Consider the following 20,424-nt stretch of genomic DNA (forward strand, 5'->3'; position numbering starts at 1 on the left):
ATATTGTGGATTTTCCTGTTTCCACTGCGGCGTCTACAGCATGAGGTTTACATTGCTGTGAGATTATTCTGAACAGTGGTTGTTATAACATTAATTAACAAAAATTGTTTGTCTATAGCTTAATAATTTCATTTCATGTAGTTAATTAAAAGTAGATGCGGTTGAGGGTCAAGAAAACCCCCAACATCCTGCATATGAACATTATTAGAAAAAATAAAAAATGTGACACTTAAAATCTGGACTAGATTATTCTCCTCTTCAAGAAGAAGAATTAGAATTGATTTTGAAAAAGACTGCATGGGACAAGTGTGAATGGTAATCTCATCTTTATTGAAGTCTGACAAATCACTTAAAGGTTTCACAAATCCCAAACATGGATTAAAATATTCTGCTATTAGTTGAGAATAATTTAGTGTAGATTTGAAGAGTCTAGGTGTGAGTTTTGGAGTTGGAGCAGCTCTCATGTGACACAGATCCAAAAAACATCTGAAATTAACCTTTATTGAAGTTTCAGTTATTGTACTTATTAAGTGTTCATATTTAACAATTTTGTTAAATAACTGTTTTCACATGTTGATGTATTAAGTTTGGCTAAGTACATATTTTTTTTATCAAAACATACAAATTATAGTCATGACAAAAATTTTCATTAACACTCAAAATAAGAATATTAATGTTATAACAACCACTGTTAAGAATAAGTCTCACAGCAATGTCCAACCTCATGCAGTAGACGCTGCAGTGGAAACAGGAAAATCCACAATATCTTTTGCTAGGAGTTTTTTCTGCAAACTGAAATAAACAGCTTCATTTAATGATTCACATTTTAGGTAACAAAGAAAATAATTCACTGTACATGTCCATTTCATGTAGGGGGAACATATTATTTCAGGTGGCTGAAAGAGCTAAAATATTTTGTTCCCCCACCTAACTTTGTCAAAAAAACAGCAAATGTTATGAAAATCACAGGATTTATTGTTGATAATGAGTGGAATCAACACAGTAAAAGACTTGCAGGTAAATTAATTTGTTTCCATTTTAAGTAGGGGGAACAGATTTTATCAGGCGGTTAAGATATTTTGTTCCCCCATCCTAACTTTGTCAAAAATAGAGCAAATGTTATGAAAATCACAGGATTTATTGTTGATGATGAGGGAATGAAGACAGTAAAAGACTTTGTGGGTAAATTAATTTGTTTCCATTTTAAGGGGGGGGGGAACAGATTTTATCAGGCTGGTGAAATATCCATTCTCTCCTCTTCTCCCCCATAACTTTGGGAAATAAAAAGTAACTGTTTCCAAATTCTCAAAAATTATTATGTGTGATAGCATACTAGACATTTCCTTATTTTCCTTATTTTACATTAGAACGTGACTGGCCAAAAAGTTTACACTGATCTTTTCAGGAAGTCTTTATTTTTGTGCCCTGCTATCAGCCAGCTTCCCTCCTCCTTTATCAGAAATGAAAAATTATAAATGCACACTTCGTGTTGGGAATCTGTGTTTGTTGACTCACTTTTATTTGTCAGGCTTACGAGACAAAAGCTGAAAAAAAAAGATCGATTCTCTTCACGTTTAAAATAACACAAAACAGCGTAAAAAGACCTCCACACCAGACCTCGTTTATTTACGTATGTATTTTTATTTTGATAGCTGCCGATTAAACTGAAAGTTACAACACTGACATGATTATATGAGTAGTTTTTACCGAGAAATCGATCAGAAGCGCCGTGAAAATGGTCAGATCCGCCGAATCCACTTCTCTGGCTGCAATGCGCGCTCCCGACACAGGGGGCAGATTTTCACAGGGGAACAGAATTTCTCACAAGACCGGTTTGGACAAGTTTGGACCGAATCAGACAGCAATCACCTCCAGCGTTCGGGTTGAACGACCCGGATCAGAGCGCCAGCAGGTAACTTTAGCCTCCCCTGTTTCCCTATTAGTCCATCTGTAATATAGCTAAATATTTAGCAGTCTAGCTAAATATGTTGCTATTTAAATATTTAAATAGCAAGCTAAATAAATAGTTTGGTGCTACATATTTAACTTTATTAAATATTTGAAGCTAAATATGTAGCTTGAGACTAAATATTTAGCTATAAGCTAAATATTTACTTACCAGGCTACATATTTAATTTTAAGATAAATATTATATTAGCGAGCTAACTATTTAGTTAGCAACTTAAGCGTTTATTTGAAGATAATATGTAGCTTACTAAATAATTATTACGTTTTCAAGCGTTTGAAACTAAATATTTAGCTCCAAGCTAAATATATATTTACCGAGTTAAATATTTAGTTTGAAGATAAAAATTTAGCTCAAGGTTAAATATATAGTTAGCAAGCTTAATATTTAGCATAAGGCCAAATATTTAGCATTCTAGCTAAATATTTAGTGCACTAAACTTTTATTTTGAAACTGTGATTTATTAATGAATGAATATATATGATGGCATATGAACTTCCACTTATTTGTTTATTTTGCTTTAATGAAAGACTGAATAACCCAAATGATTGTTATTTTGTGACTGTATATCTTTGCAAGCCATAGCCACCAGGGGTCGCTGTCCCTCTGATTGAAACAACAAGCAGGTTTTTCCCCGTATAGCTGACGGGTCAGTCCAGCTGACCTCTGATGTTTTATTAATTAATGTTTGCGTTAAACATTAATTAAAACATGTAATTAATGTTCAGAACCATGAATGATGTGATGATGATGTGGAAGACAGGAATAGTTCATGTTGTGTTCAGGTGCTGTAGGAACTTAGTGTTTCTCATTAGTCTTTGTCACATAACAGCACATTTAGGTACAGAATCAACAGCAAGCAATGATTTCTTCTTTTTTTATCGTTATTTATTCTACCTTTACCTTAAAATATTGTATCCATGTCATAAATATAGATTTCACACATTACAGAAAACATTTTCTATGAGTGATCAGCTTAATTTCACATATTTACTGAGAGTTTATAGATAACAGGCTTGCAACTCAACACTAACCGCTACCATGCGACTCGTTTAACAAGTTGTAGTTTCATTAGTTAAATATGATTTTAATCAAAGGAAACTACAGAATTAAACAGCAGCGGGTGATGGAGGCGACTGGAGGAACTCCACCTGCTGCTGCTGCGTACTTGAGATCTCAGGTGGACAGAAGCTCTGACCTACTGCTAACTAGCCTTAATCTGTCCTAAACACAGGGCTGGGCAATAAATCAATAACCTCATATAACACAATAGACACGTCATCAGTATCAATATATGTAACATCTGATCTAATATTCAATCATTTCACTGAAGTCCGCACAGCATTCTGGGAGATGTAGGCAGAGGAAACAACTTAGCCGCTCAACCTCTCACAGCTAGCTTAGCTAGGTTGGTGGCATCTACTGATTCCCTCACTCTTTGGTTACCTAGCAACAACCTGCTGCGTAAGAAGCATTTTCAAATTCCCCTCCACCTCAGTTGCCTACCAACAACCTGTTGAATAACTTGCGCAGTAGCAGTTTCAGGTTTTGTCACTGTTTCTCCTAACTGCTGAAAAATAAAAACTAACGGCGTTCAGTGAAAACTGGATAAAACAGGAAAGATCACGCCACCAGTTTGGGAATATTTTAGATATTTAAAAAAAAATCCATAATTATTGATATTGACTAATAGGAAATGCTTCTATCATGATACATTTTTCAGCGTTATCGTCCAGCCCTACCTATACAATTAGCCTAGCAGCTCCAGGTGAGCTGGACCATGATGGAGCAGAGCAACAGCCCAATGGAGGAGAAGCTGCAGCCTCCACCTGCTGAGTTTCCCTTCTGTGGTTGAGTTGTGGTGCCGCTCCCACTGCTCCCACTGCTCCCACTGCTCCCACCCCCACTGCTCCCACTGCTAGTGCTGTTGGTGCCGCCGCTGGTGTCCGTGGAGTTGGTGTCGGTGGAGTTGGTGGTGCTGATGGTGCTGATGGTGGACTTGCCGTTGCCGTTGCCATTGTTGCTGCTGGCGCCGTTGGCATCTTTGTTGGTGACAGCAGGGTCGGCGGTGGTCCAGGCTGAGGTAGTGCTTCCTGTGACTGCTGCAGCTGAAGTACTTGTTCCCTGATGGATGACAGAGACAGAGTTAGGATGCCATTTTGACCTGAATTCAGTCCTTGTGAAGGAAGACATTTAATCCAAGCGCAGATTTAAAAGTGGAGCGGAGTTAAAGCGGATGTGCCCAGATGATCCTGACGTTCCCAGATAGCCCCAAATGTTCCCCTGATATTCCCAGATGTCCCCTGATGTTCCCAGATGCCCCTTGATGCCCCCTGATGTTCCCTGATGTTCCCAGATGCCCCTTGATGCCCCTTGATGCCCCTTGATGCCCCCTGATGTTCCCTGATGTTCCCAGATGCCCCTTGATGCCCCCTGATGTTCCCTGATGTTCCCAGATGCCCCTAGATGCCCCCTGATGTTCTCTGATGTTCCCTTGATGGCCCCTGATGTTGCCCTGATGTTCCCCTGATGTTCCCTTGATGTTCCCAGATAGCCCCTGATGTTCCCTTGATGTTCCCTTGATGTTCCCAGATGCCTCCTGATGTTCACCTGATGTTCCCAGATACCCCCTGATTTTCCCCTGATGTTTCCAGATGTCCCCTGATTTTCCCCTGATGTTCCTAGATGCCCCCCGATGTTCCCTGATGTTCCCTTGATGTTCCCTTGATGTTCCCAGATGCCCCCTGATGTTCACCTGATGTTCCCAGATACCCCCTGATTTTCCCCTGATGTTCCCAGATGCCCCCTGATGTTCCCTGATGTTCCCTTGATGTCCCCCGATGTTCCCTGATTTTCCCCTGATGTTCCCAGATACCCCCTGATCTTCCCCTGATGTTCCCAGATACCCCCTGATTTTCCCCTGATGTTCCCAAATACCCCCTGATGTTCCCTTGATGTTCCCAGATGCCCCCTGATGTTCCCTTGATGTTCCCAGATGCCCCCTGACGTTCCCCCTGATGTTCCCAGATGCCCCCTGATGTTCCCCCTGATGTTCCCAGATGCCCCCTGGTGTTCACCTGATGTTCCCAGATACCCCCTGATTTTCCCCTGATGTTCCCAGATACTACCTGATTTTCCCCTGATGTTCCCAGATGCCCCCTGATGTTCCCTGATGTTCCCTTGATGTCCCCCGATGTTCCCTGATGTTCACCTGATGTTCCCAGACACCCACTGATTTTCCCCTGATGTTCCCTAGATGTTCCCAGATGGCCCCTGATGTTCCCTTGATGTTCCCAGATGCCCCCTGATGTTCCCCTGATTTTCCCAGATACCCCCTGATTTTCCCCTGATGTTCCCAGATGCCCCCTGATTTTCCCCTGATGTTCCCAGATACCCCCTGATCTTCCCCTGATGTTCCCAGATACCCCCTGATTTTCCCCTGATGTTCCCAGATGCCCCCTGATTTTCCCCTGATGTTCCCAGATACCCCCTGATCTTCCCCTGATGTTCCCAGATACCCCCTGATTTTCCCCTGATGTTCCCAAATACGCCCTGATGTTCCCTTGATGTTCCCAGATGCCCCCTGATGTTCCCTTGATGTTCCCAGATGCCCCCTGATGTTCCCCCTGATGTTCCCAGATGCCCCCTGGTGTTCACCTGATGTTCCCAGATACCCCCTGATTTTCCCCTGATGTTCCCAGATACTACCTGATTTTCCCCTGATGTTCCCAGATGCCCCCTGATGTTCCCTGATGTTCCCTTGATGTCCCCCGATGTTCCCTGATGTTCACCTGATGTTCCCAGACACCCACTGATTTTCCCCTGATGTTCCCTAGATGTTCCCAGATGGCCCCTGATGTTCCCTGATGTTCCCTTGATGTTCTCAGATGCCCCCTGATGTTCCCCTGATTTTCCCAGATACCCCCTGATTTTCCCCTGATGTTCCCAGATGCCCCCTGATTTTTCCCTGATGTTCCCAGATGCCCCCTGATGTTCCCTGATGTTCCTTTGATGTCCCCCAATGTTCCCTGATGTTCCCTGATGTTCCCTTGATGTTCCCTTGATGTTCCCAGATGCCCCCTGATGTTTCCCTGATGTTCCCAGATACCCCCTGATTTTCCCCTGATGTTCCCAGATGCCCCTGATGTTCCCTGATGTTCCCCTGATGTTCCCAAATACCCCTTGATGTTCCCTTGATGTTCCCAAATGCCCCCTGATGTTCCCTTGATGTTCCCTTGATGTTCCCAAATGCCCCCTGATGTTCCCTTGATGTTCCCAGATGCCCCCTGATGTTCCCCTGATGTTCCCAGATGCCCCCTGATTTGCCCCTGATGTTCCCAGATGCCCCTTGATGCCCCTGATGTTCCCCTGATGTTCCAGCAGCAACAATCGATGGCTCTGATTGGCTACAGGCTGTAAACCTTGTTGATCTGAAGCTCAAGTGGTTAAAAATACATTTTCTGCTCATTATTTAGGATTTAATTATATTCAAGTTTCTGTTCTCAGATTTAAAAAACAGTTGAAAACTTAATCATTAAAAAAATGTTTTAGTTTGATTTTCTATCATGAACTCAATCTTTTTGTGAGTTGAAAACCAAACAACCCCTTTTAAAAAGAGCCATTCTGCAGCCTGCAGGTTCGGTGTGAGATATTGCAGCAGTGAAATGTGTTTGTGCTGCAGGTGGAGGTGTGTCGGTGTTTTACCTGCGCTGAGCTCATCCAGCAGAGCCTGGTGCCCAGCAGGGCCAGAGGCAGCAGCTCCCACAGCTTCATGCTGACCGTCGATGCCGACGCTCCGTCTTCCTGCCCAACGCGCCACAAATGGGGGAAATTTTCCAGACGGCAGCCTTTTATGGCGCGGCGTTCACCTGATGCCCGTTTCCAGGTCTCTGTCTCCTCCCCACCGAATGCAAAACGTCCCATGAAATCCATCACACCTGGGCTCACCTGGAGCCGCCGCCTCCTCTTACGGAAAACATTTTATTGGAAAATAAAGTCGTACAGCACAACGACAACCCAGAAACAACATGCAGGTTTACTGTTGGGCTGAGGAGAGAGTTTTAGTTTTAAATACGATTATAAAGTCAGAATATCACAAGAATAAATTATTTATGAGAACTTTTATTCAAAAACTTAACAATGAAAAAGAGGAAACTTTAGCATAGTTTGGTACCAGTTTTACAAATAAGGAAATTCCAACTGCAAGAAAGTGCAAACAGTGAAAGAAATATTTACAATAATATTTATTTTACAAGTAAGGAAATAAGGACATTTTTCATCTTTTGTCTGTCAGTGGATTAAAAGTTTTAATCAAGCTACTTTCAGGGTTTATTATTAATCAATCACATTTTTATCAGAAATAATTTATCACCAAAATAAGCAGCGTTTTAAATCCAACATTAGATGAATAAACAATCCTGAGCTCTAACAGTTTCATAGTTTTTAATCTTTCCTGAGGTTTGGAGCAAAGCGTCGCTCTGAGTTCAGTCTGGAAGGAGGAACTGGTCATCCAACGGACTTAGACTGAAATCAGGAAAACTGAATTTAAGCTGTGAAATCCTGAAAAGATCTGATTTTAATGTTTGATAAATAGGCTGAGCGGCTGAAGGATCTCAGACTAAATATTTTACACCCAGAAAATAAATCCTGTCTGATTAATCTGGACCAGGTTTGATTTTAATGTGAAACATCTGAAATGTTTCTGGATTAAGCAAATTCAGACAGATTTTATGAGTAAAGCTTTAATAATGCGGAGCCGCGTTTCCTGTGTGAATGTGGATGTTTATCCTGCCTGTCCTCTGCACAGAGAACACCAGCAGGATTTGCATGTGTTGTTCTTTAAGTGAAAGCTGTTTTCCTTTTAAAATCAGGATGTAAATCAGGATCAGGGTTTAGTTTTCCATCAGCTGCAGCGAAGCGGAGCGGCCGGTTGGACTTTCAGTTCAGGAAAAACATGAGCAGAACCGGTTAACGTTTTGTTGCTCATAGAAACAGAAGTTCAGATCATTTCTGATGGATGAGAGGAGAGCTCAGCCTGCAGCACGTCACCGCTGAACCCAGAGACAGTCCAGGTTCAGGTGTGAGCGGCGCGCTGCAGCAGCATGCAGGCCGCAGCCAGCAGCAGCTGCTGCAGCCTGCGGCCTGCAGACACGCAGCCCGACCCCGCCGTGGGGGGGGCAGAGGTCAGAGGGGTCGCACTCCCGCCGTCGCCGGGGGGGCTCTGGCTGGGAGCCGCAGGGGTCCGGGTCGTCGCAGGGGGCTGGACGACCGTCTGGGGGGAGGCGGTGACGGAGGGGTGGGTGGAGGAGTCAGGGGTGGTACTGCTGGGGCTGCTGCTGCCGCCGGGGGACGTACCGGCCTCCGAGGTGGGAACACCGGCCTCCGAGGTGGGAACACCGGCCTCCGAGGTGGGAACACCGGCCTCCGAGGTGGGAACACCGGCCTCCGAGGTGGGAATACCGGCCTCCGAGGTGGGAACACCGGCCTCCGAGGTGGGAATACCGGCCTCCGAGGTGGGAACACCGGCCTCCGAGGTGGGAATACCGGCCTCCGAGGTGGGGGGCGACTGGCTGAGCTGCGGCATGGTTGTCGGAGGCTGGAAGGTCGCATTACAACCCCTGGCAAAAAGTATGGAATCACCAGTGTTGGATGAGCAGTCATTCAGACATTTCATGCTGTAAAACAAACTCGGATCAAAAACATGATACAATATTAAGGTCGTTCCAAAGTGCAACTTGTTGGCTTTCAGGAACACTCAAAGAAATGAAGAGAAAACATTGTGGAAGTCAGTGAATGATACTTTTATTGACCAAACACAGGGAAATAAATATGGAATCACTCAATTCTGAGGAAAAAAGTATGGAATCATGAAAAACACATAAACAAAAGACCATTCAAAATACATCACTAGTATTTAGTTGCACCATCTTTGGCTTTTATAACAGCTTTTAGTCTCTGAGGCATGGACTTGATGAGGGACAAACTGTATTTGGTGCCTACTCTCTTTGATAGCAGTTGCCAGATCAGCTTTGCTGGTTGGACCCTTCTTGTGGAACATTTTTTTCAATCTCCACCACAGGTTTTCTATTGGGTTGAGATCTGGACTATTTGCAGGCCATGACATCGACTGAATGTGTCTTTCTTCAAGGAATGCCTTCACTGTTTTTGCCCTATGGCACGATGCATTGTCATCTTGGAAAATCATTTCATCATCTCCAAACATCTGTTCAATTGAAGGGATGAGAAAACTGTCCAAAATGTCAATGTAAACTTGTGCATTGATAGAAGAATTAACCACAGTCATCTCCCCAGTGCCTTTGCCTGACATGCAGCCCCATATCATCAAGGACTGTGGAAATTTGGTTGTTTTCTTCAGGCAGGCCTCTTCATAAATCTCACTGGAACGGCACCAAACAAAAGTTCCAGCATCATCACCTTGTCCAATGCAGATTCTTGACTCATCACTGAAGACAACTTTCATCCAGTCATCCACAGTCCATGATTGCCTCTCCTTAGCCCATTGGAGTCTCGTTCTTTTATGTTTAGGTGTCAATGCTGGTTTTCATTTAGCTTTCCTGTATTGAAATCCCACCTCCTTTAGGCGATTTCTTACGGTTCGGTCACATACATTGACTCCAGCTTCCTCCCATTTATGCTTCATCTGTTTAGTTGTACTTTTTTGGTTTTCAAGACAAATGACCTTTAGTTGTTTGTCTTGACGCTTTAATGTCTTTCTTGGTCTACCAGTACGCTTGGCTTTAACAACCATTCCATGCTGTTTGTGTTTGGACCATATCTTGGATACAGCTGACTGTGAACAGCCCACATCTTTAGCAACCATGCGTGAAGGGTTACCTTCTTCAAGAAGTTTCACAATCCTCTCTTTTGTTTCAAGGGACATTTCTCTTGTTGGAGTCATGGTTCTCGCCACTCCACTTCGTCCAGCAGCCCTCCAAGGTGTCATGACTGCAGGTGTTTTGAACTGCACACTAACGGGCACATCTAATCTGGGGCAGGTGTCCATTTAGGGAAAGGAAATAGACTGGGTGTGTCCTTTTTTCTACCTCCAATTTGAGTGATTCCATACTTTTTTCCTCAGAATTGAGTGATTCCATATTTATTTCCCTGTGTTTGGTCAATAAAAGTATCATTCACTGACTTCCACAATGTTTTCTCTTCATTTCTTTGAGTGTTCCTGAAAGCCAACAAGTTGCACTTTGGAATGACCTTAATATTGTATCATGTTTTTGATCCGAGTTTGTTTTACAGCATGAAATGTCTGAATGAGTGCTCATCCAAGACTGGTGATTCCATACTTTTTGCCAGGGGTTGTAGTCCCTGTGATGTTTGAGGTCCTGGTGGTCACCTTGTCGACAGTGGAGGAGGTGGAGGTCTCAGCCTGGAGGGGGAGAAGGGGCAGGGTGAGAACCGACCTGCACCTGGAACACCTGGAACACTGCAGCTCAAAGATCTGACAACTAAAATAATCTGGAACAAACTTCCAGAAAACTGCAAAACTGCCAAAACAATATCAGTATCACTTTATTTGACGGGGTGAGCATCAGACTGACATGACAGTCATGAACATGAAGACGTCCTTATGAATGTTTATGACAGCTGTTATGAAGTGTCATTCGGTAAATAATGACACATTAAATGCAAAGTTGGCATTTTTAATAAACTTTCAATTCAACTTTTAGAGCAACTTTGCATTTAATGTCATTATTTACCGAATGCTGTCATAAACATTCATAAGGACGTCTTCATGTTCATGACAGGCGTCATGTCAGTCTTAGGCTCACCCCGTCAAATAAAGTGTTAACACAATATTTAGTTTAAATATATATATTTAGTCTGTTAGCTAAATATTTTAGTTTGGCAACTAAATAATGAAAACAACTGAATTGGTCAAATGTTTCTCTCCTGTCTCTTAATCGGTTCCTGTGTCGTGTTTTGTGCTGAAATAAACAAATAAACTCGACTTGATTTGGATCAGAACCAGAAAACAACCAGAGCTTCCTGCCTGAGCCTTCAGGCCACAGTCTCTGTGTGTGTGTGTGTGTGTGTGTGTGTGTGTGTGTGTGTGTGTGTGTGTGTGTGTGTGTGTGTGTGTGTGTGTGTGTGTGTGTGTGTGTGTGCGTTTGTTTGTAATAACTTGTGGGGACGATTTTCCTGACATATACTACGTTGTGGGGACCAATTGCTCCTTGTGGGGACCGGAGCCTGGTCCCCACGAGGGGAAACCCTGTTTTTGGGTCAGGGGTCAGAGTTAGGGCTAAGGTATGAATTGAGTTTTGGTTGGTTAGGGTTAGGAAAAGGGTAAAGGTCAGGTTTAGGCTGTAGAAATGAAAGTCAATGGAAAGTCCCCACAAAGATAGCAACACAAACATGTGTGTGTGGAGGTGTGTGTGTGTGCCTGTGTGTGTGTGTGTGTGTGTGTGTGTGTGTGTGTGTGTGTGTGCCTGTGTGTGTGTGTGTGTGTGTGTGTGTGTGTGTGTGTGTGTGTGTGTGTGCCTGTGTGTGTGTGTGTGTGTGTGTGTGTGTGTGTGAGTGAGTGTGTGCCTGTGTGTGTGTGTGCCTGTGTGTGTGTGTGTGTGTGTGTGTGTGTGTGTGTGTGTGTGTGTGTGTGTGTGTGTGTGTGTGTGTGAGTGTGTGTGTGCCTGTGTGTGTGTGTGTGTGTGTGTGTGAGTGTATGCAAAGGAGAAGCTGTTCCATGAGCCATGAACACATTAGTGGACTTTGCATGCGGCTGCGCTCACTGATCTGCGTTTCCTGCAGACGTCATCCTGCGTCTGCTTCGTGTTTTTCCTCCAGATCTCCTGCTGCCCTGCAGGAGCGTCTCCGGCCTGAGCACTGCTCTTCTACAGCAGGGGCCCCCTGGGCCACATCGGGCCCCATGTCGGGCGTCACGTTGGCGCCAATTTGTCAGGAGCCACAATAGTAACACAAATTACTCATCACAGGACTCGTTTCTGTCTGATTTATTGTAACTCGTCTGTTTTACAGTGCAGGCTCTATGATCAGCCTTTCATACTTTTATATTAAACCTGTCTTATGACGTGTGTGATTTTATACACTGCAAAAACAAAATCATCTTTGGTCTAGTTTCTAGTCTCAGTATTTTAGTTACCTTCTTAGCGAGATATGGCAGCCCAACCCTTAACATTTCATTTTTCCTCAACATGAATAATAAAAAGTCCTGAAGTTCTGAGGTCAGATTGATGCGACACTTCAATCCGATCAAAACACATCCAGAATAAAACTATTACCCTCCTCCACCAGCAGGTGTCAGACTTTCCTGCTCAACCAGAACCTGAACATGACCTCTGACCCTGCAGACCCTGAACTGTCTCCATCTCTCATCACTGTGAGTCTTCATCCATATACCAGTTATTCCAGTAAAACTGAGGCAAACCTTCGTTTCCCATGATGCCTCTGTGAAACGCCATCATGGCTGCAGTTCATGTAAATCTGCTGGACGCTTATCTTACCAGAACCAGAACCAGAACCAGCTTCCTCCTCTGATCTGATCGGGTTTATTTCCCGGCTGAAGCAGAATCTTCCCAGAGGCCAGCGGGTCGTTCACTGGTTCTACTGGTTCTGCCTGATCGGATCTGGGATCTGTTATTATCTGACTGGACCCAACCCGTCGATAACTTTACTGTTTGTAACTAAATATTTAATTTGACTTTAAATATCTGTTGGTATTTCTGCTTGTTCACTAAATATTTTGTTTAAAGTTTTTTTAACTAAATTTTATTGTGAGCTGTGACATTTATAACTGAATGGATCAGATGGTTAAAATCTGATTTTGAAAAATTTACTTTTGTTGTTTCTCTTATGAAAAACTGAATAACTAAAATTGTTGCTGTTGATTTTTTATAGTGTAGCTTCATAAACTCAAACTGGATCTGTTTATATCCGACCTGCAGGGAGTCGCGTTCTGGTCTGTGACCGTCTACCGGTGACGGTCCAGTTAAAGTCCAGGCTGCACCCAGCAGAACCGGGCTGCGGGCAGGCTAACAGACCCGGTCACGGCCGACCCGTCAGAACCTGAAACCATAAAACCCGGAGCAGCTGCAGCCGGCACTGCATGGAAATCTGCTTTTCTCTGCATTTGAATGTCGCCATGCTTAAGCTGCTGAACCAAATGCCGCGTCTGTTCTGGTTCCTGTGGGCCGGCCCGTTCTGCTTCCTTACCTGAGTGCATCTCAGGAACACGACGACCAGAACCAGCACCTGGAATCGCCCCATCCTGCCTGGTTCGTCCGTGTGTCTGTCCCCTCCTCTGTCTGCCGTTTTATACCTGAGTGCCGCCGCAGCGAGGCGATAACAGCTGATAACACTTCTGCTCTCACAGACTCAACTTCCTGCAGGAGAAACGACCCAGAACGCTGGTTCTGTTCATGAAACAGAACCCGGCACTTCACCGACCCGATTCAGACTGAAGGTCTGAACCATGAAACCTCTGAACCCCTTAAACACAGATTAACATGAACCTGCAGCAGACGTGAATAAAAACAGGCAGAAAATCATAGAAATCAGCCAGAAATGAAACATTCAGAGAGAAAAAGCAGCTAAAACATCGAACTGCAAAATAAACGAGAGATTATTTCTGGAGATGACAGGATGAGGCGACAGTAGCTGCCAAACCCAGAGAACAGAACAATACAGAACAGAAACGGTCTTTTCTCTATTGCACACTATCAGGTATAAATATTCACACAATAAATATCTTAATGAGTTAAAAACAATGTATGAAAAATAAGATAAATAATGATAGTAACAATAATATTCTGTGCAGTTATTAGAAATAATATCAGAGTCAAAGGGAAACGTGAATCAAACCACTTTTCCCAAAATGTATATAACATTTATATTGAACATTAAAAATGGTAGTTTATACGACTCAGCTCGGCCGGATTATTACTCATGTCTTTTAAAGGGTCAGGTTTAGGTGAGGGGCCAGTAACAGGATGGCTGTTTATCTGCAGGGAAATTAGCTGAATGCTGTGGTTTTATTTTTGGTTTATGGATCAGAAATTTGATGTTTTTCCTCTCAGTTCTTCTGTTTCCACTCTGAACACATTTTCTGTTTACTTTAAATGTAAAAAAAAAACCTTCTGGATTGAAACATTAATTTTGTTTTCTTGAGAAATTTTTTTTCCTTGAAAGAGAAAATAAAAAAATTGTGATGCAAAATTTTTGATCACATATTTTTCTATTCCATATTTTCACTATAAAACATTTATTCTGTCATTTCAAAAAAACAACAGGAAAATGTTCCACAAGGAGAATAACAACTTTTACATATTTAATATAATTTATTTGTTTGTTTTTACTCAAGACTTCTAAAGTCAACAGAAAAAGAGGATTTAATCAGACAGCAAACTGTCTTTCCTCCACCAAACTTTCTCTCCCAGTTTGAACCAACTTGAATTAGTCTGGGTCCATGAGGAAACCAGCAGAGGAGACGACAAATCAGCTGAAACTGGGAGGAAACCACAGAAACCAGCAGCTATGAGCTGATAACACTGGCATCCTGGTCAGACTGGTGGTTTTCCTGGAGTTAAGCTGCCGAACGCTTCGTGCTTCAGATAAACTCAGATTTTCTTTTCCGATTTGAGGCGAAACTGGAACTTTATCTGGGGAACAATTTTATCTCCTCAAAAATTAATCAACAGTTTCCTGCCTGCTGCTCCTGCAGGGTTTAGTTTCAGGCCAGAGCTCCAGGTCAGGCTGTGCCGGCCTCGCCTAAAGGTCAGAGGTCACAGAAACAGAGGTTGGGAGGAGAAGAGCCAGTTGGTAGTTCTGCTCCGGGACACAAGCTGCTCTTTGTGGCGTTTATCAGCTGCTGCACGTTTCCTGCTGCGCTGCAGATAACGCTGCAAGCCCAGTCCGCCCTGCAAGCCCAGTCCGCCCAGCGAGCCCAGTCCGCCCAGCGAGCCCAGTCCACCCTGCAAGCCCAGTCCACCCTGCAAGCCCAGTCCACCCAGCAAGCCCAGTCCGCCCAGCGAGCCCAGTCCGCCCTGCAGCGCGCTGGTTTCACTGGTTTAGTTGCCATGGTAACACTAAACGGAGCAGAGAGGAAGCAGCAGCCTTTTTATTTAATCCGTTCATTTAATTGTTGTCTTCGGTGTTTGGATGCTGGACGTTCCCATTTGTTTTTTATTTAATCCTCTTTAATCTCAGCTGAACTCTTTCACTTCCTGCTGATCCGCCTCAGCGTTTCCTCATCGCAGGCCCGACATTTGGTTTTATGACACTTTGGTCTCTTTTATGGGATGTTTATCTCATTTCATCAGATCTGAGCTTTCATGTTGTGAATAATTTTCAACAGAAACATTTAAAGCCAAAACATAACAGATAACATCCAGTTTTAAAGAATCAAATTCAGCGCCAACATCATAGCAACCCCATAATTTTTAATAAAAATTTAGAAAAATTGCTAGTGGGAATTAAAATGTTCAATGGAGTTCATGACAGGATCTGTAATTAATTAATTGCATTTTAATAAAATAAAAACAAGATTTTTAATTCAGAAATCCTTTTTATAGTCAAATGAGCTTGACACTAATTTTTATATATATGTATTTTTTTATATATTTTTTTTGGATTGGAATAAAGTTAGAAACTGTCATTAGCATTAGCAACATGTTTAGCATTGATATGCTATTTTAGCATAGCTGATAGGCTAACTGCTTTTAGCACAGCTTGAACATGACAGTCTTTTCCAAGAAATCATTACTGATATAAATTTGTTATAAAAGTTTTACTGATTGCACTTTAAAAATGAGGTAACTTTATGTTATTAAAGGTAAAGTTTAAACAGTAATGATTTCTTGGTTAATGTCAAGTTGTCATAAAGACATTTTGAATAATGTCAACTTTGTATTAAAAGTGTCATAATTTACCGAATGACGCTTTATGACAACAGTCATAAATATTCATGAAGGCTGATTCATGTTCATGACAGGTGTTATGACATGTTTATGACAGTGTCATGACATGTTTATGACAGTGTCATGACATGTTTATGACAGTGTTATGACATGTTTATGACAGTGTTATGACATGTTTATGACAGTTTTATGACATGTTTATGACAGTGTCATGTCAGTCTTATTCACCCCCTTCAAATAAAGTGTTACCTCAATTTTAAGATGTCCACAAATAAAAGTAAACTTTTCATTCATACATCTAATATTTTCTTACTAAACTCATCTATGGATGAGCCAGGAGTTCGATAAACACAACTGATTAACATATGACCAGATCTATAAATTAATTTGAACAGATAAACATTCCATCAAGTTATCAACTGAAAATGTCATGTTAGCAATGACCGTACATCTTAATCCAGACCTAACAAGCAGTCCAACACCACCTCCCCTTTTGTTTAACCGATTCTGACTAAACATTTGATAACCATCTAACTCAGAGTTTCTCCACCTGGTCCTCAGCCTCCCTGTCCTCCATGTTTCAGGTGTTTCCCTTCTGCCACCTGGATTGTATCTCTGGGTGATTAGCAGGATCTGCAGCTCCTGATGGTCCTGCAGTCATTTGATCTGGAACAGAGACTCATCTAGAACATGCAGAGCAGGGAGGCTGAGGACCAGGTGGAGAAACGCTGGTCTAGACCATCCAGCAGATAATTTCTCTCAGTGATCCACGTTTCTCAGATTGATACCACACTAAATTTCTCATTACATTTTTGAAGGTAGCTTTTTATCTGAGAAAAATTGCTGTGCATACTCCTACTATTAAAGTGAATTAATGACCCCACATTAATACCGTCTTCAGAATAATATTCACAGTGCTGTTTAGTATTATAACTGAAATTGGTCTCTGGGTCTATTATCAGTTTTTAAATTTATGATCTGTAAGATCAAAACATGAATTGTATTCTTTGACTCATGACTAAATGATATATTCTTCACTTCCATCAGTATGTTCAAAACTACCAAAAACAGAAATGCAAACAAACAAACAAAAAAAAATAGAAAGAACCTTAACCCTAGAAGTACCAAGTCACCTGGCTTGGTAAGCAATCTCTGCATTCTTCTTTGTGAGGTGTTCATTCACAAACACATCTGTTCCCTTTAGATTTTTTACAACTTGTAGCAGTTTAGTTTTATGTTTTGTACTCACAAATCGTCTCTTTTATCCTCTGAGCTCAGGTCCTCTACCAGAGCTTCAGGTTCTCCTCCAGTATCTTGGCTGTGCCTAGAACTGCACATTCGACCACACTTCTCTAGTCCGATTGACATCCCAATGTCAGTGCTGTAGATCCTGGTGGTGTGGATCAGTGAGTCGATGTCTCGCTCGCTCTTGGCGTACAGCTTGATGTCATCCATGTAGAGGAGGTGACTGATTGTGGCCCCATTCTTGGGTCGGTATCCGTAGCCAGTCTTGTTGATGATTTGGCTGATCAGCAGTGGGGACAGAGCATCTCCTTGCTATATGCCACATTTGATGAACACTTGTGCAAGTGGTTTGCAGTTGGCTTCAAGGGTGGTTTTCCACAGCCCCATCTCTTATAGCCAAGCATCTCAAGTTGTTGAGTTGCTGCTGAGTTGGTAGGGATCCGTAGCATTTGTGTTGTACCTCGTCAATCTCAAGTTGTGATAGCAGTTGCCGTTTGCGGATGTTGGAACACTGAGCTACTAGTTGTTTGGCAGTCATTGTAGACTGTGGGTGTCGAAGTAACCATTCCACCCTCAGTCTTTGCATGTAACCCCTCTGACTAGGGTTACTTGAGTAGTAGCATTCCAACAGATCCATGTTTTCGTCTCTCGCCCATTTCCGTCTTGTTCCAGTAGCCCATTTTTCATCAAGGTGCTCTGGTTCCCCAGCACCTGACGCAGACCTTGTTTGGCCGGGCGACGTCTGAGCCGGCATGTTATGCATATCAATGTCTCTCATGGTATGAGGTAGGCTATATAGCTCCAAGGTTTCACTGTTGTAACTGTTTGCCCCAGCCTGGATTCGAACCCGGGTCTCCCGGGTGGAAGACTGGTGACTTACCATCCATCCATCCATTTTCCGTCACCCTTGTCCCTCAGTGGGGTCGGGAGGGGTGCTGGTGCCTATCTCCAGCTCACGTTCCGGGCGAGAGGCGGGGTCACCCTGGACAGGTCGCCAGTCTGTCGCAGGGCAACACAGAGACACACAGGACAAACAACCATGCACACACACACACACACACCTAGGGGCAATTTGGAAAGGCCAATTAACCTGACAGTCATGTTTTTGGACTGTGGGAGGAAACCGGAGAACCCGGAGAGAACCCACGCATGCACAGGGAGAACATGCAAACTCCATGCAGAAAGACCGGGGCCGGGAATCGAACCCAGAACCTTCTTGCTGCAAGGCGACAGCTCTACCAACTGCGCCACTGTGCAGCCCCTGGTGACTTACCCATTGAGCTATATATTTGTCATAGTACCCCCAAGAATTTAAAACTACTTTCACCCCTGCTCCTGACCCGTCCTCTCCTGAGTGACATGAAAGCTGCAGTAACTTTTACATAAATATTTTTTTCACATATTTGTTAAAACTGTCATTATGTTGTGACAGTATGGTATGAGAGGTAATCTGTGAAAAATCTATTTCCTCTGCCTTCTCCCAGTGCTAGAAACAACCAGTCAGTGGCAGGAGAGTTTTATTGCCGTCAATCACAATCTCATGTGGTGCTGCTCATCCTTCCTCCCCCTCAATTTTTTTGTCAGGGGGCCCAAGATTCCTGGCGGCGCCCCTGCCCTGAACATGGAAGCAGACATGCAAAGAGCCTGCTGTTGGTGGATGTGCGTCAGATTTACGGTCGTACCAGAAACACACTAATCCAAAGGTTCCAGGTTGGCCATGAAAAATTCAACTGATTGTGTCCATTTTTGACATGTTAAAGTCTATGTAATTAATTTAACGCAGTAACGTTCTGGTGCTAACAGAAAGATTTTCTGAGGAAAACCCAACAAGCATGTGGCGACAGTGTGCATTAACAACTCCTTTGTATTCAGTTGGGTCTGTATTCTGTTTTTTATCAGTGAAGCACGTCGACCTGCCTGTTCCTGAAATGTTGTAATAAACTCAACTTCTGCATTTGGTCCTAAACAGTTTGGTGTGTGTTGGTTGGAGCTCACTTTATGAAAACAGTAGGCGGGTCTGAATGAATCATTTCAGTTATAAAACACAAAAAACAAACAAATAAAACAGTAAAATATAACATAAAACAGCTGCAGGAGATCTCCTCTAAGTTTAGAGATTTTATAGTTCAGTTCAGTTATTTTTAACCAGATAAATGAATAAAACCAACCAAATGCATATAAATATTAAAAACCCATGTGAATCTATAAAGTAAATGATGTAGATGTAAATGTGACTGATGTATTATGTTGACTTGCGTTCTTCCTCCTATAATAACCTGGCATGATGATGATGATGATGATGATGTAATCAGCAGTAATTTAAAGCTCCGAAACTGAACCAGTCTTTATTTTGATCACATTGAATTCAGTCGTGACTTGGATGTCCCTCATATCTCCTAGGAAACCGGAGCTCATGCAAACACAGCTGATATTTACATGCTGGGTAGAAACTGAGGCGCTTCCTGATCCGCCGTGATGCTGGCTGGATAAGATCCACCAACATCCTTCTTCTCTTCTTTCCTGACATTCTGCAGATTTTCAGTCAAACATTTCAGAGTTAAAAGTTACATTTGGCTGTTTTTAATTTAGCTAAAGCTTTTATTCTTGCATTTTAAGCTTTAACCTGGTTCAATGAAGAACCAGGTTAAAGCAAGTTAATAAGTGACAAGTCACATCTTTCCATCATTAAACCGGCGTTTAAACATAAATGCTAAATATTGAGTTAAACTAAACATTTAGTTTACAGATTATATATTTTTGCCCCAAACTAAACATTTCACAATCTAAACATTTAGTTTGAAGTTAAACATTTAGCTCTGACCTAAATATTTACCATTTAACTTGTTAGCTAAATATTTAGTTTGAAACTGTAACATTTATAAATGAATAAACAAGGTGAAAATGTTCCTTTGAAAAATTAACCCCCATTTTTTTTCCTTTTATGACAAATTATTGCAGGGCAATAAAAATGGCATCCCATAATTTGATACAAACACACCCATTAATTATTCTAGTTAATTATAAACTTTATCATAAACAGGTTTATGGTCTCATCTTCACAGGTTAGAAAAATAAACAGATTAAAATCTGGATTTCTGTCGCCCTCTGGTGGAGAGAGTCCAGCATTGAACTTCCGGTAGGATTTAATGCGAGACCAGAGGAATTAATTTATTACATTCATTTTGTATTTAGATGAGACAAACTTTGTTTCTTCACCTGGCTTGGTGACGTCATTCCCCGTGAGCTGGCTGTAATGACCAGGTTCCACCAGCAGGGGGCAGTATGTGGATTTGATGGTGCCCACCAGCAGCC

The 20,424-nt window shown here is 42.6% G+C and overlaps 1 protein-coding gene across 2 annotated transcripts; it reads right to left on the reverse strand.

Moving 5' to 3' along the window:
- Window positions 1-2,832: 2,832 nt before the first annotated feature.
- LOC106923083 (uncharacterized) lies at window positions 2,833-8,791 on the reverse strand. Of its 2 annotated transcripts, none has more exons than XM_088010553.1 (2): window positions 6,671-8,791; window positions 2,833-4,090 (listed from the first exon to the last, which is right to left on the reverse strand). In XM_088010553.1, exon 1 carries the CDS (start codon window positions 8,637-8,639, stop codon window positions 8,040-8,042), a length of 600 nt encoding a protein of 199 aa, XP_087866679.1. In that variant the 5' UTR covers window positions 8,640-8,791; the 3' UTR covers window positions 2,833-4,090; window positions 6,671-8,039. The 2 variants fall into 2 exon arrangements, with proteins under 2 accessions (XP_087866679.1, XP_014851426.2); XM_014995940.2 differs by having other exon boundaries at window positions 6,671-6,829.
- Between the last annotated feature and the right edge of the window lie 11,633 nt (window positions 8,792-20,424).

This window comes from Poecilia mexicana, unplaced genomic scaffold, assembly GCF_051168715.1.
Source record: "Poecilia mexicana isolate PSO_F unplaced genomic scaffold, ASM5116871v1 scaffold_11, whole genome shotgun sequence".
NCBI lineage: Eukaryota > Metazoa > Chordata > Actinopteri > Cyprinodontiformes > Poeciliidae > Poecilia > Poecilia mexicana.

Excerpts from the sequence above, each read along its gene's own strand:
- LOC106923083 (XM_088010553.1), bottom strand. The coding sequence starts at position 8,639 with ATGAAATGTCTGAATGACTGCTCATCCAACACTGGTGATTCCATACTT.